This window comes from Neolamprologus brichardi, chromosome 10 (genome assembly GCF_056152115.1).
Source record: "Neolamprologus brichardi isolate AB-2024 chromosome 10, ASM5615211v1, whole genome shotgun sequence".
Lineage (NCBI taxonomy): Eukaryota > Metazoa > Chordata > Actinopteri > Cichliformes > Cichlidae > Neolamprologus > Neolamprologus brichardi.
The window spans coordinates 23,279,619-23,293,085 of record NC_142113.1 but is presented as its reverse complement, the minus strand read 5'-3'; the positions used below and the strand labels follow the sequence as shown (position 1 = coordinate 23,293,085).

General features: G+C 39.5%; 1 protein-coding gene across 2 annotated transcripts in view; it reads left to right on the top strand.

Moving 5' to 3' along the window:
- Positions 1-12,675, top strand: part of dpysl3 (dihydropyrimidinase like 3) — a 32,797-nt gene extending 20,122 nt beyond the window's left edge. Inside the window, exons 8-14 of one of the 2 annotated variants that reach the window (XM_006784997.3) lie at positions 63-183; positions 954-1,110; positions 1,526-1,667; positions 2,490-2,660; positions 5,604-5,783; positions 7,399-7,552; positions 10,874-12,675. In XM_006784997.3, coding sequence (XP_006785060.1) covers positions 63-183; positions 954-1,110; positions 1,526-1,667; positions 2,490-2,660; positions 5,604-5,783; positions 7,399-7,552; positions 10,874-10,968 — 1,020 coding nt within the window. In that variant the 3' untranslated portion in view covers positions 10,969-12,675. Of the gene's footprint in view, positions 1-62; positions 184-953; positions 1,111-1,525; positions 1,668-2,489; positions 2,661-5,603; positions 5,784-7,398; positions 7,571-10,873 lie in introns of both variants that reach the window. The other variant, XM_006784996.3, reaches the window with a different exon arrangement.
- Positions 12,676-13,467: the final 792 nt, after the last annotated feature.

Below are 13,467 nucleotides of genomic sequence, written 5' to 3'. Positions count from 1 at the left end.
TGACAAAATCGTAATGGGAAAAACATTCCCGAGTCAACCGCATTGTGCTCTTTCGTCTGTAGCTGGAGGCAGAGGCGGTATTTCGTGCCATCACCATCGCCAGCCAAACCAACTGTCCGCTCTATGTGACACGGGTCATGAGCAAGAGTGCTGCTGACATCATCTCACAGGCCCGGAAAAAAGGTAAAAAGCAGAATTTGTCCTGGGCCTTCATATGTTTTTTTTTCTTTTTCTGTGTTTTCCAAGACTAGAAATGTACACGCTGAGTTGTCTCTGTTTGGTATAATGAAAAAAATATCCCACTCTTAGAGTAACATTCAGCTTTGTTGTTCAGGTCTTTTCTGTGGTTGAGCTGTCACACACACTTTTCCTTAGAGGATAGAACAGATGTGAACCAAGAGCCTGCCTGGCATAGATGGATTGTGAAATTAACAATTTTTGAGAATGTGATGAAAACAAGCAGAGAAGAACAATATGTGTTTGAATGTCTTTGATGGAAAGCCAAATGAGGTTTTAACACACCAGATTGCTGACCTCAGATAGCCTTCTCTGCACTCAGGTGAATCCATTAGGAGCATTTATGAGCTTGACACGTTTTTTTGACTCTATTCCCGAGCTGTTATATGAAAACCAGGAAATAATAATGCATGTTAGTTCAAGGGACTATGAAGAAGCATAAGAGCACACATGTGTTAGTGACAGGACTCAAACCGTGCAAGAAAGAGAACAACCTCAGCTGCAACTGAGCAAGTGGAATTTGTGCATTGCCAATGCTGGCATGGTTCCCCTGCTGGAAACTTTCACATGAATTGCCAAAGCTTTTAGCGAGACTAAACTGCTGACAAAATAAAAATAAAGGTGCACTAACGTAATTGATGATTATGCAAATGGATACCCTCACACTTGGCACTTTGGTAACATCTAACAAGTTTTGACTGATTTTCTTTTCCTAGGAAATGTTGTGTTTGGGGAGCCAATCACAGCCAGTCTGGGCACTGATGGGACACATTACTGGAGCAAGAATTGGGCCAAAGCAGCTTCTTTTGTAACATCACCTCCTCTTAGCCCCGATCCTACCACTCCAGACTATCTGAACACACTCCTGTCCAGGTACACATCCCCTTTGCAACTTCATTTTGCATGTGCAGAAACGTTGTTTTTTTGTAAGTGCTATGAACACCGCTGTGTTGTAAAATGATAGCTATTAAAGTTTAGATTTTAGATTTAGATACATCCAAAGTTTGTGTTTCTTATGAAAAATCAGCAATTGTTATGCAAGAAATGGACTTCATCTGGTAAGTGAGTTACTGCTTCATGTGGAAACAGGAAACATTAGTAATGGTTTACACTGGAAGGACAAACTCTGGCACGCTGCATACTTCTTTACTTTCAGTCCCCCTTCTGTTTTGTTTTGCTTCTCCTGCTGAAGTAGAAGCATATTTACTTGTGTTTACAGAACTTTAATGCTGTACACAGACTTTACTGTCCTGGTGTAATACCTTCAATATGCCTCTTCTCCTCCCAGTGGAGACCTGAGTGTGACTGGCAGCGCTCACTGCACCTTCAGCGTGGCCCAGAAGGCCATTGGCAAGGATGACTTCACCCAGATCCCAGAAGGTGTCAATGGAGTGGAGGAGAGGATGGCTCTCATTTGGGACAAAGCTGTGGTGAGGACAATCACATACTGATAGAGGCGCATGGTGACGTGTGATTTTTATTTTTATCTTGATTCATTTGATTTTTACGATTTTCCCAGAGGAACATCAGCAACTTTATGTCCCTTAGCTTTGTTTTAGCAGTCACCTGTGGTGTTTCACTCGGCAGCTCCACTATGTCACTCTCTGTGCCTCTTTTACATGTCCATCCATGTCTGTTTTTCCCCTTTAAACAGCACTCTAGCCTTATTTTTTTCTCTATATCACTGTGTCCGTATAATTAACATGCAGCCTTGTTGAGCTTTGCCGTAAAGTGCATTGCTGGCTCTGAAATTTGGGTAGGCTTTTAAACATAAAACTCAATACATTTCCTCAGCACAAGTACTTAGAATCCTGGCTCACACCAAACTTGGACCGACTGTCAGTAGGCCTATTTTTAAAAGGTTGACAAAGGCTAGCTGTTTTCCCTGCTTCCACTCATCTTCTAAGAAATCCCCCATTAATGACCGCTTCATATTTTAATGCTAAAACATTGAACCGTCACTTACATATAGTATCTTATGTTGAGAGATTTAAATGTAAGGAAAAATGCATCATCTGAAACTGTTTTTATGGATATTTTCACAACAAAGTTTATTCTCAAAGTTTAAAAATGTCCTCCATGCATTTACATTAATACTACAAATACACCATTCAGCCAATTGAATAATGTGTCTTCGGTAGTAGGACTACATGCTGTAGGGTGTGCTCCATAATGCTAATATATGGATAATGGATACAGTCTCAACATTTCCAGTAATATTTGCTCGTGCGTTGTGCTTGTTTTGCTCTCAGACTACAGGTAAGATGGATGAGAACATGTTTGTGGGCGTCACCAGCACTAACGCAGCCAAGATCCTGAACCTGTACCCTCGTAAGGGTCGGATTGCTGTGGGCTCTGATGCCGATCTGGTCATCTGGGACACAGACGCCATACGCACCATCACTGCCAAGACACACAACTCAGTATGTACTCAGACCAAAGTATCAGTTAAATTCAATTAGCAGGTCCTGGTTCTTTCTTTCTTTCTTTTTTTTTCTTTTTTTTAAACTTTTTTTGCTTCCCTTTCTACTTGTTTTACATTTATGCTGTAAAACTATAGGCACTGTAATGCTTCACAAGTTCTCACAAAAACCTTATTTGATTTAGTTGGTTAAATATAACAGCTGTGTTACAACCCCCCCCCCCCCCCCCCCGCCCCCCAAAACATCTGGTATTTTTTAAAATAAGAAAAAAAAGAAAAATTGTGCTTTAAAGGGTGAGATGTATTTTTGGGTGGGGGGACAGACAAGTAGAATGTACGATCGGAGGTAAGTGTCTGCATCTGTCTGCAAGAGGCAAAGAAAAAGAGAGACTGAGGAAGAGAGAGGGAGACTGGGAGTAAGTTAGGGAGGGGAAAAAAAGCACATTTTTGAGCAGCTTCCAGAGAGGTCTGAGTACCTCGGAACGGAAATGAATTCTCAGTGGATCTTCACTAATTCCACTCCACACTGGGCTCACCACAAGGCCAGGTCTCAATGCTGAGACTCAGTACATTCAAAACTCCTTAATAATGATGAAGCAGTTATTTATTAAAAAAAAAAAAAAAAAGATTTATGCCGTGCTTATTCAACAAAATCAGACAAACAGCAAACAAACATCTGTCAATGATGCAAATGCTGCCAAAATGTCTAGTTCAGCAGAACTGAAGTTAATCCACAGAGAATCTATGTGCTGTATAATCAAGAGGTATTTCCTTCCTCTATATCACTTTCACTTGCACAGATCCTCCAAAATACATGAATAATTGGAAAAGTGGGTTTAAAGAATGGCTCTCATTGTATGAGATTCTGTTACTGTAAACACTAATATTTCAGATGGTTTCATAAAACCTTGGAGATTTTGGACATCTGTATACACTGCTTGTTGGCAAGCTGCACGTCTCATAAGTAGAAAGCAACTTTGGTTGAAATGTATTTTTGATTTCATGGGAAACATCTCACACAATATGCAGCCTGGACCAGAGGTGATAGTGCACGGCATTTCCTCCTGCTTCCCAATGCACTGAGTTATGTATAATATTATAGGTTAGCACTTTGGGGTTTTTTTCACATTAAAGAAATGTTTTGTCACATTTTCCTAAGAGAGCGGGTGGAAACGAGTGTAAAAAGGTCAGCAGACTGTAAATGAATAACCCTTTTAAATTGCACTTAAGGCCATTTGAAATTTGAGCGTCTTTGTGTGTAGTTATGAGTTCAGAGTTCGATACTGAAAGTGAAATTACATTAGAAATGTGAAACTGCATCCTGTTGTACACTCTTACAGTTTAAGCCGAGGGCCTCACACACATCGTGCTCCGCACATACACACTATGTGTACAGTACGCACGGTATATATGAGTAATGAGGTTTCTGCCATTACACAGATGTTAAAGATTCCTCTCGGGCCGCTCAGCAGCAGAGGAAGTGTCCGCACAGGAAATTACGGCTTCAGCAGCCTAGGACAAATCCTGCTTTTGCATAAACACTGTCCACGAGCAGGGAGAGTATGCATTAGCTGAAAAGCTAGTAATATCTAAATTGATCGCAGGAATGATGAATTGAAACGTGTAGATTTCAGTTTGTCTTGCTTAAAGGCTCGATGACATTTGTTTTTGTTGGAAGACAGGACTGGTGCTTTCTCCAGATGGAGGAACAAGACGTGAAACAGAGAGAAGTGGACTAATAATATGCCTTCTCTAAATGTGGAGTACATCCACCGAGGATCCATGGGTTCTTGCATAATGATGTCACCCCTTTCATTTCCTCCTAGTCGCCCTTCCAGCTGTAAAACCACAGAGGGAAACAGATGACAAGAGCACAGCAGCTCCCACTTCAAATAAATCTCTCTTAAGGAGAACCATTGCAGGCAAAACGATTGTTTTGCTTCCAAAACACACGTTCAAGTGCTTATTCAAAGACAACTAGTCTACTGGACATTAATATAAATAAGCACACATTTCATTAGATTATATGATGTGTTTAAATCTTGGTTTCCAAAAAATAATTGTCTAAATGTAAGCTAAGTAGTCTACATTGTATCCTATTGTCTTCAAGTGTCTTGCCTAATGGGCATGAAAATCAAACGGGAGCTGACCTGCTTACCAGCACACTGTGTTGGGGAATGCTTTCCCTGAACTGTGTTATATCTCAGTGTGTTATCAGTAAACCCACATCTGGTTTTGATTGCTTGTTATTGTCAACATAAAATACATAGATGCACATAAGGGTATTTGGATACATAGAGAAGAACAGGCAGCATTACTGTTGGACACTGAGAGCCCGCTCAGATTAGTCATGACATCATGTTTGGCATGCAGCGAGTCTTAGTTATGTCCTGTTCTGGCCTGAATTTGGATGGCAGTAGAAAACAGGGCCGTGTGCAGAGGAAATAAGCAACAATGGAATGAGGGGAGGGGACCATCAGAGATTACACATACATACAAAAAAAAAAGGAAGTTGGCACAAGGAAAAATGGAGGAGGATGAACAGCACAACATGGTTAAAAAATGCAAAGGGTTACAGAAGTCAAGCAAGAGAAGGCAAGGGAGTGAAAACATTAAGAAGTGGACAACTGGAAAGAGCATTAGAAAGAAAAGTGAAAGAGCATTCGGAGCCAGAAGAAGGGAAGGGCGGTGATACTACAAAGTACTACGAAGGCATCTGAGCCCAGCTGGATGAGGGCAGCTGTTTGTACATGCCAAACACACAAGTGTGAAGAACTAGGTGATGAATGATAACGAATTCGAGAAAGAGAGTTGAGTTTTAACCTCTTCTCCTCAGTCATTGAAGAGTACATTTAGCATATAACTAATGGGAAACTTTATCTAATAAACACAAGTTTCTTTGCCACTGCAACAATCTTTGACAATATCATATGTGCGCTTTTAGGCTGCTGAATACAATATCTTTGAGGGCATGGAGCTGCGTGGCGCCCCACAAGTGGTGATTTGCCAGGGTAAGATCGTTTTGGAAGATGGAAACCTTCACGCCACCTCCGGAGTGGGCCGCTTCATTCCCTGCTCTCCCTTCCCTGACTTTGCCTATAAGCGTATTAAAGCCAGGAAGCAGGTAAGTGCAGTTATTCTTCTTTTACAGCCCACATTTTACATGTGGTAATATAGTTAGTGTATAAAACTTGAACTGAACAACATGAACTCCGTTACAGCACTCACTGCACTGTTAGATTGCCAGAATAACAATAACATAACTAGAAAACCATAGAATACAAAGGAAATGGGGAAAAAAAACTCAGTGAAGGACTTTAAGGCCTTCTAGGATGTACCTAAAGGAAAGGAGAGTCTAGGGTGAAATAGAAGTAAGGATAGTGGGGAGAAAAGAGGGCAGCCATGGAGGAGGCAATGAAGTGGGATGTGGGGGAGATATAATAACTCTGACATCACCCTCCAAGGTTCAGCCACAGGGCACTGCCTGTGCTTAGACGCTGTAAGGTCCATACACTGAGGGTGGTCATGGCTTTGTCGTCTCGGATTAATAAAGATACATTGACTTTGGATTTGGATAACACTTTTCGAGAGACCTACCGCACACGCTAAGAGGATTACTCATACTATTAAACTTGTATTTTAACTTTAGACTCTCGATTTTAAAAGATATTTAGGAAGGTGGCTTTGATTACAGGAAGAGCCACTGAGTAGCTGAGACTGGAGAGAACTTGATGCTTTCTTGATACATAGGGAGTTTGTTTTTATGCTAAGCTATACATGCTTGATGCTTCAAACTCAGCATACAGACATGGGAGTGATATCAGTTGGCAGTAAGGTGTAAAACATATTGTACATATTTAGTTCCTGAATAGGTGGGAAATCAAGGAGAAAGTATCCGAATAGAAAAAAATATACATGTAGAAACTTAGAGAACCCAAACTAAAGGTAAATTAAATGTTAATGTGCAGTCAGGGCCAAACCCAGAAAGCTACTGTAGTTAAGTAGCACTATTTCATTAGACACCCACGCTAAAGTATTACTCATTTGTTCAAAGTGTGAGAAATGGGCCCATTTAACCATGTGATGTATAGCAGCTTATACTTAAAGCAGCCCCTGCTTACTGCTCTCTTGCCATCTTTCTTACGGCCCGAGAAATCTCATAGCCCAACAGTTTCTTAATTCACAGCTGGCTGCTGATGAAAAAATGGAGCTGTAGTAACAGTGTGCTGTTTGTCTTGGTAGCAGTTACTGTTATGCTTTTCTTCATTCACAGATGTCTCTTTTTAAGTCTTGACCGAGCTTCCAAGATTCCACTGAGTCACGCCACTGACAGACATACAGACAATGGCTTTTCACAGTCGGCTAATAGTTTCAACTTGATTTGAAAGCTTATAAACACATAACTGTATTTTGGTGACTCTTCTGTTCTATAACCTCGAGAAGGGCTTGATTGTGTGTTCGTGTTTCAGTTTGCGTGTTTCTGTGTATGTTTGTGTGGATTTGTAAATCTGGAACTGACTCTTGGCAGGAAAAGATGTATATATAATTTAGACACACAAACAGTTATACAGACAGCAATGTAATGCTAAACATGTGTGAAGCTAGTTGCATTTAACCTTTTGTTGCACAGCAAAATGCCATAATGTTTCTCCTAGTACCTGCATGTTGGTTCTGTTTCTACATGCTGCCATGCTTTATGTTTCTTTTCACCATCTCTGCTCTTTCTGTTTGTCCTGTAGCTGGCTGTTCTGAGGGCAGTGCCCAGGGGAATGTACGATGGCCCAGTTTCTGAATTCTCCATGTCCCGTGGCGGTACCCCCTCGGCCTCGGCCCGTACTTCCCCAACCAAACAGCCTGTCAGAAACCTGCACCAGTCTGGATTTAGTCTAGCAGGTAACCCTGCACCATGCGGTGAGACCACTTTCTTAATAGAACAACAATCCCTGTGTTACCCAGTCATTTCTTCCACGTATCTGTCCACATACTGTACGTACAAACATTAGAGGAGCATCCATGGTCATCAGCTAAACCACCCTCATACTCTTCTATTTTAACTCAGTTACTACTTCATTATATGAAGTCAGATAACAGTCATGTGATTCTCATCATGTCTTTGCGTTTTGTCAGTGATTTATTAAAAGTCCTTGGCTGACTGGAGAGTAACCCAATAATGTCTTATTATCTCATTTCATGCATTATAATTAGCACAGTATGGCATGCATTTACTTGCAGTACATAATACTGTCTGTTTGTGCATTTCATTAAGGCAGTTGCTTGAGTTCTTTTGAGTCTGATTGAAGACTCTATTAAATTAAATTACATTTCTAACAGTCAATAAAAGTTTTCACTTTAGTGTTGTTCGATGTAAAGTAAACATGACCCTGGATTAAGCATGCCTTTAATGTTAAAAGCGTTTAAAATATGTGCAAAAGTCTTGATCCACTTTATATAACTTTATATTTTGCTCCCAAGAAACAAGACAGTTTCGTCATTTTTATTTCGAAGGTCTTTCATAGTTTTCACTCATTTCCAGTCTAGTCCTCGTACCTGACTATTTTCAGAGGAATGTTTATATGAAACCACTTAACGCTGACCTATGACTCATTCAAGCATAAAAAAGTCACCTAACTCGAGGGATGAACCTGTGTTGTGTTTGCACATAGCAGGCAACTTAACAAACAGACATTTTTAAATTGTATCTTTCAGCAATTTCTTTATACGAATCTATGGATATTGGCAAAGATAACACATGTTGACATTAACATCAACTACAGTAATACAGCCTCTCTAATATAACTCTCATCCTCTTAATATTTTAGCAACATGAACTGTTGTAGGCTTTGCAAAGCCGGGATATGTGTTAAGATTTGTGTCTGTTTTTTATATTCTAAATTTAGTTTTTTCGTTTTGCTCCGGGTCCTTTACCTCCTGTAATTCCTCTCTATTGTTCTCTCTCTCGTCCTCTTTTCTGTCTCTCTTAAAATGTGTCCGTTAAATAAAGGCAAAAAGCCAACAAATACATTTAACAAGGTAGCATAAAAGAAAATACTTTGAAAAGATTTTTAGAAAGCTGCAGGAAATGAAGTTTTCACCACATTTGAACCTACGTTTCGAGCTTTGAAAAGTACAGCATTTGCAGTCATCTGGACCTGATTTGTTAAGATACCCTATCTAATGTGAGAGCTCACAATAACATTCACGTTTGACATCTGTTAAATTTTGCTGGGCTGCTGAGTGACAGTATGATTGTGCCCATGTGTCAGGGCAGCACTAGTTTAGCTTCAAGTAAACAAATTTGAGAAATGCACTTTGTAAAGCTACCAAGCGGTGACGCTTCATACTCGTGTTAAAATCCCAAGCCACTCAGTGTTTGTGCTGTTTTACAACCAAACAGAGCGACCGTAGCAGATTCTGTCCTCCCTGACTGACTAAACGTGTCCATGTGTAGCATTACATCAGTGAGAGCAACTCTGGTTAACCTGGAGACACCACAGCTGGGTTTACTGTTGTCTTTGGAAGTCGTTACAAATATATGGATCATTTTTAAAAGCTGATAACTCATTTGGATAAACAACTGTACTTAATGAAGTTTGACATTTACTGTATTAAGCAACCTGTCTTTGCAAGTGTTTGAACTCAGAGATGAAAAAAGACAATGACCTCCACTGGAAAGAATTTCTAAATTTGAGTACATGAATTAAGAGGGGAGTAAGACTGCTGCTACTTTCCCAGGCTTTGAAATATTAACGTGTTTAAGTAAGTTTGTTGTACAAGTCTATGTGCCTTCGTGTGCATGAGTCTGATCTGTTATAGTTTTCCTGGGATACCGCCTGCAGAGTACATTTGCTTGTCTGGAAGAAGTTGGGAAGGATTGTTTGCTTAGACACAGTGTATCATAGTCTGACATCATTCCACTTTCCATTTATACACGCACTGATCATTTGTTAGACCAGACAACCTGACTTTTCATTTGGAAACACCATTCTTTATGTCAGACTTAAGCATCTTTTGTTAATGTTTCACAGTCCTTGTACAGCAGTAGGTCTACTCACATTTGCATTCCCCTGTCACCCCAGTGATACATACCATATGTCATAGCTTATGATGTGTTTCAAGAAGCCCTCTAGTGTTGGGAAAGTAATAACGTGAGTGCATCATGGCAATTATTTGTGCGCCGTGATGACATGAAAGCTGTCCTGTCTGACAGGATTGACAAATGCTGCTACTGGTTTCCAGTGGAGGGCAAAAGGGAGTAAATCCCATCATCAGTTCTCCGATTTATTTAATCTGTCACATGTTTGCACATTACTGTAGTCCCAACATACAAGACTATCTCAGTGGTTTTGTGATGTTACTTTCATCTCAACAAAACGACACAGCATAACCTAATTTTTACAAGGGCAGAAGCGCTTCGGCTGCTTTGTATATGTGATCGAGTTACACTCATTTGATATGGTTTAACATTGTTAGAGCTTAAATTCAACCCAGTCACCCCAAGAAATTAATTTAGTTCCGTAAAGCCTAACCAATCAGATATGAAGGGGCAAAATATTAGATGATTATATATCTTTGTAACACTTTATGCTAGGGGCTTACTTTTTTTTAGAGCAGAGAACTGATTTGGGGTTCAAATGAGGGGTCTGGTGAGATCTTAATCCTGTCGTGGGATATTTTCTTTTTTATTTTAATACAGTAATCATATAACTTTTATACATTCCTGAGACATCACCAATAGCATAGTATTTCATAGGATTATGACGTTGAGATTAAACAAACATATAATAGGCCAAATGCTCTAGATCTTACATGGTAAAAGAACATTTTACTCATGACTGTATGATAAATATTTACCCTATTACCTATTTTTACAGCTTTAAGAAAAATTGGGGTTTTAAAGTAAACAGTAGACTACACCAAGGCATATGTAATTCACACTTTACCATTAATTTCATGAACATGCACTTGAGAATATCAGTGCATAACTAAATGTTTAAATGTATGTTCCTCCCATATCTAAATTGCTTGCCAGTGTTTTTCATGCAAGCACAAGTAATTTATAGGAATTTGATTGGGTTTAATTAGAAATCTATGTGTTCATTTCTCAGAGAAACCCTGCAGATGTCTTCCTTTTGTACTCTTTGACTCTGCTTTTCTGCCCCCACCCCCCAACCGATATCTTTGGTCTCTTTATCTTGTCCTTTTCTCTCTTTGCAGGTCCTCCCACCCCTGATGACATCCCCATCAGGCCTGCTGGAAGGCGCATCGTAGTGCCCCCTGGTGGTCGTTCCAACATCACATCTCTCAGTTAAACAGCAGGACACGCAGAAAGAAAATGACAACAGCCAGAGTGCAGGATTGAAGAGGGGAGGGGGGAGGAGATGCAGAGGACCACGATTATTTCAAAGTTACAAAAACAAACAAAAGAAAAAAGCAAAACACTGAATCCTCATGCCTTACCTGTCACAATGCTACTATGCTCATATGAGAAAGTATCCCTTTTCCTCTGGAATGTGAACCAGCGTCAAGTATATAGATGGTTGTGTTTTGGGAATTTTTTTTTTTTTTTTTTACTGAAAGTGTGAAATTTCCACCAAATTCACATGACTGATCTAAGTCTCATTACTCATTTTTATGGAATAGATATCTGGTACTTTGGCAATGTGAAAACATCAGGAAAACTCAGTATAATCACACAAAAACAAAACAAAAAAACAAACCCTGTTCGCAAAGGAAAATGGATACCACGTGTCTCAGAATGACGCTATCGTTCGTTCATCCTGTTCGGCTTTCAATGTCACCCCTTTTCAGTAGCCTGCTTGCTCCATAGTCAGCAAAACATAACACTAGATTCCACAGTAGCCATGTATTATCTTGCAGTATGTTTGGTTAGCTCTAGGTGGCATTGTACATATGGTAGATGTGATGTAGCTTTGTGGATGATGTTGTTGCAGCTTGTTTGGGTTTCCTGGACCAAGTAAAAGGTAGTTATCGAATCTGAGGGCAGGAGTGCTGTCGGGCATGGAGCTGCATGGGCCGCATTAATATGGGTGACGTGATCCATGATACTGCTGCACTCCTCCTCTTTGCTTTTTGGTGACTACCATCCCCATGATGTACTGTACTGATTATTGATGTTTAAAAAAAAAGGAATATGGACAAATCTGCTTGGGAAAGATTATGTGAAAACAAAAAAATAGAAAGAAGAATTATTAGAAACATTTTTTTTTTCCAGATTTTTTTCTTAATCCCAAAAAAAGGTTAATATGAGTTTTTGTTTCCTGCATTCCATCGTCACTAGAAAAAAAGAGCTTTGCGAGAAACCGTCCTTTGCATTTGCTTCTAACTTACTGGCTGTTTCTGCAATCCTGAATCATCTCGAAAAGGATACAGGGAGGGGGAAAAAAGATTATGAAAGGATGATCACACGAATTAAAAATAAATGTAACTGTCCCTTGTAACTACGACTTTAACTGAAGAGCTTTGCAACTGAGGGCGACAAAAAAGACTGATGCAATGAATTGATGAAGTATAACAAACCTGCTTTATGATAACACTTTAGCTCTGGCTTTATTTTTTCATTCAAGACTAGGACAAGGGGAAGCCCGTCATTCCCTTGTCATCACAGCATAGCCCTCTGATGCAGCACATTTAACATCAGCATGAATATAACTGAGCCCAGTTCAGTTTACCTAAATACTCTGGATGTGATTGTGTTGGGGGGCGTTTGGTTTTTTTTCATGTCTTTGCTGTTTCTTGATAAGGCAGAGGATTGCAGTGCAGTAAGGTAAGCTTTGTATTCTGTTGTCGGCCCATCGTGGGGGGAGAGGGGAAGACGATTGTGTTTTTTTTAATCTGGCAGGTGGTTTGTTGTATTTATGTTACTTTGACAACCTTTGTTACTGTTTTTATGTTGTTTCTTTTTTACTGTTGTATCGAAACCCAGAGATGGCAGGTCAAAAATACAGTGTGCTTTGGACGTATGATTTGTTTCCAGAATAAACATGAGTTGCAACTTGTTGGCTGACTTGTTTTATTTTCTAATATTAATTATTTAACATCAAGATGTATGTGAATATTCAATAGAGTAGTTTGAGTGTGTAAAGCAAGGAAGGCTTCAAGACAGTTTTTGTTTACAACCCTGTTTCCAAAAAAGTTGGCATTTTGCATAAAATGTAAATTAAAAAATAAAAAACAATCGTTTGAAGCAGATATATAATTGAAAATATTACAACAGATGCACTGGCAGCAAATGAAAGTTGTACGCTACACTATAAAAATGATCTAGTTTGATTAACTTTGCTTCTTTCACTTCACATCTGTTTTGCATCCATAATTACTTTTTAATTCTGGATGTTGTTTGGACAAATGTTCTGGCACCATCGTGGTATATGCACTTCGCGTGTTAGGTCATTCCTATGTATTGTGTGAAAAATTGCCATGACTCACTTCCCAATAAATAGTGATTAGAGCCCTGCAGCACTATACCTCTGCATAAACATCTTTATGTGGCCACAGTTTCTGCTTTATTGGCCTGCATATCTCCGGGGATGATTGAAGAACTTCTGACATCTCTAAACATGTGCAAGATCTACAGTGCTGTGCTAAAGTGAGTTAGTAGTAGATTAAGATAACCTGAGTAAATGCAAAACCTATTTTGAAATCTGATTTTGTTTATTAAGCAAAAAGAGCCTCATCTGCCTCTGTTAGGCTCAGTGTTCATGATTTAGCACTCTAATAATACAGAAGCACTTCCAGGAAGGTTCATGGTTTAAAACATTTATTCTAAGAGCCAAGTTTATTAGTGCCAA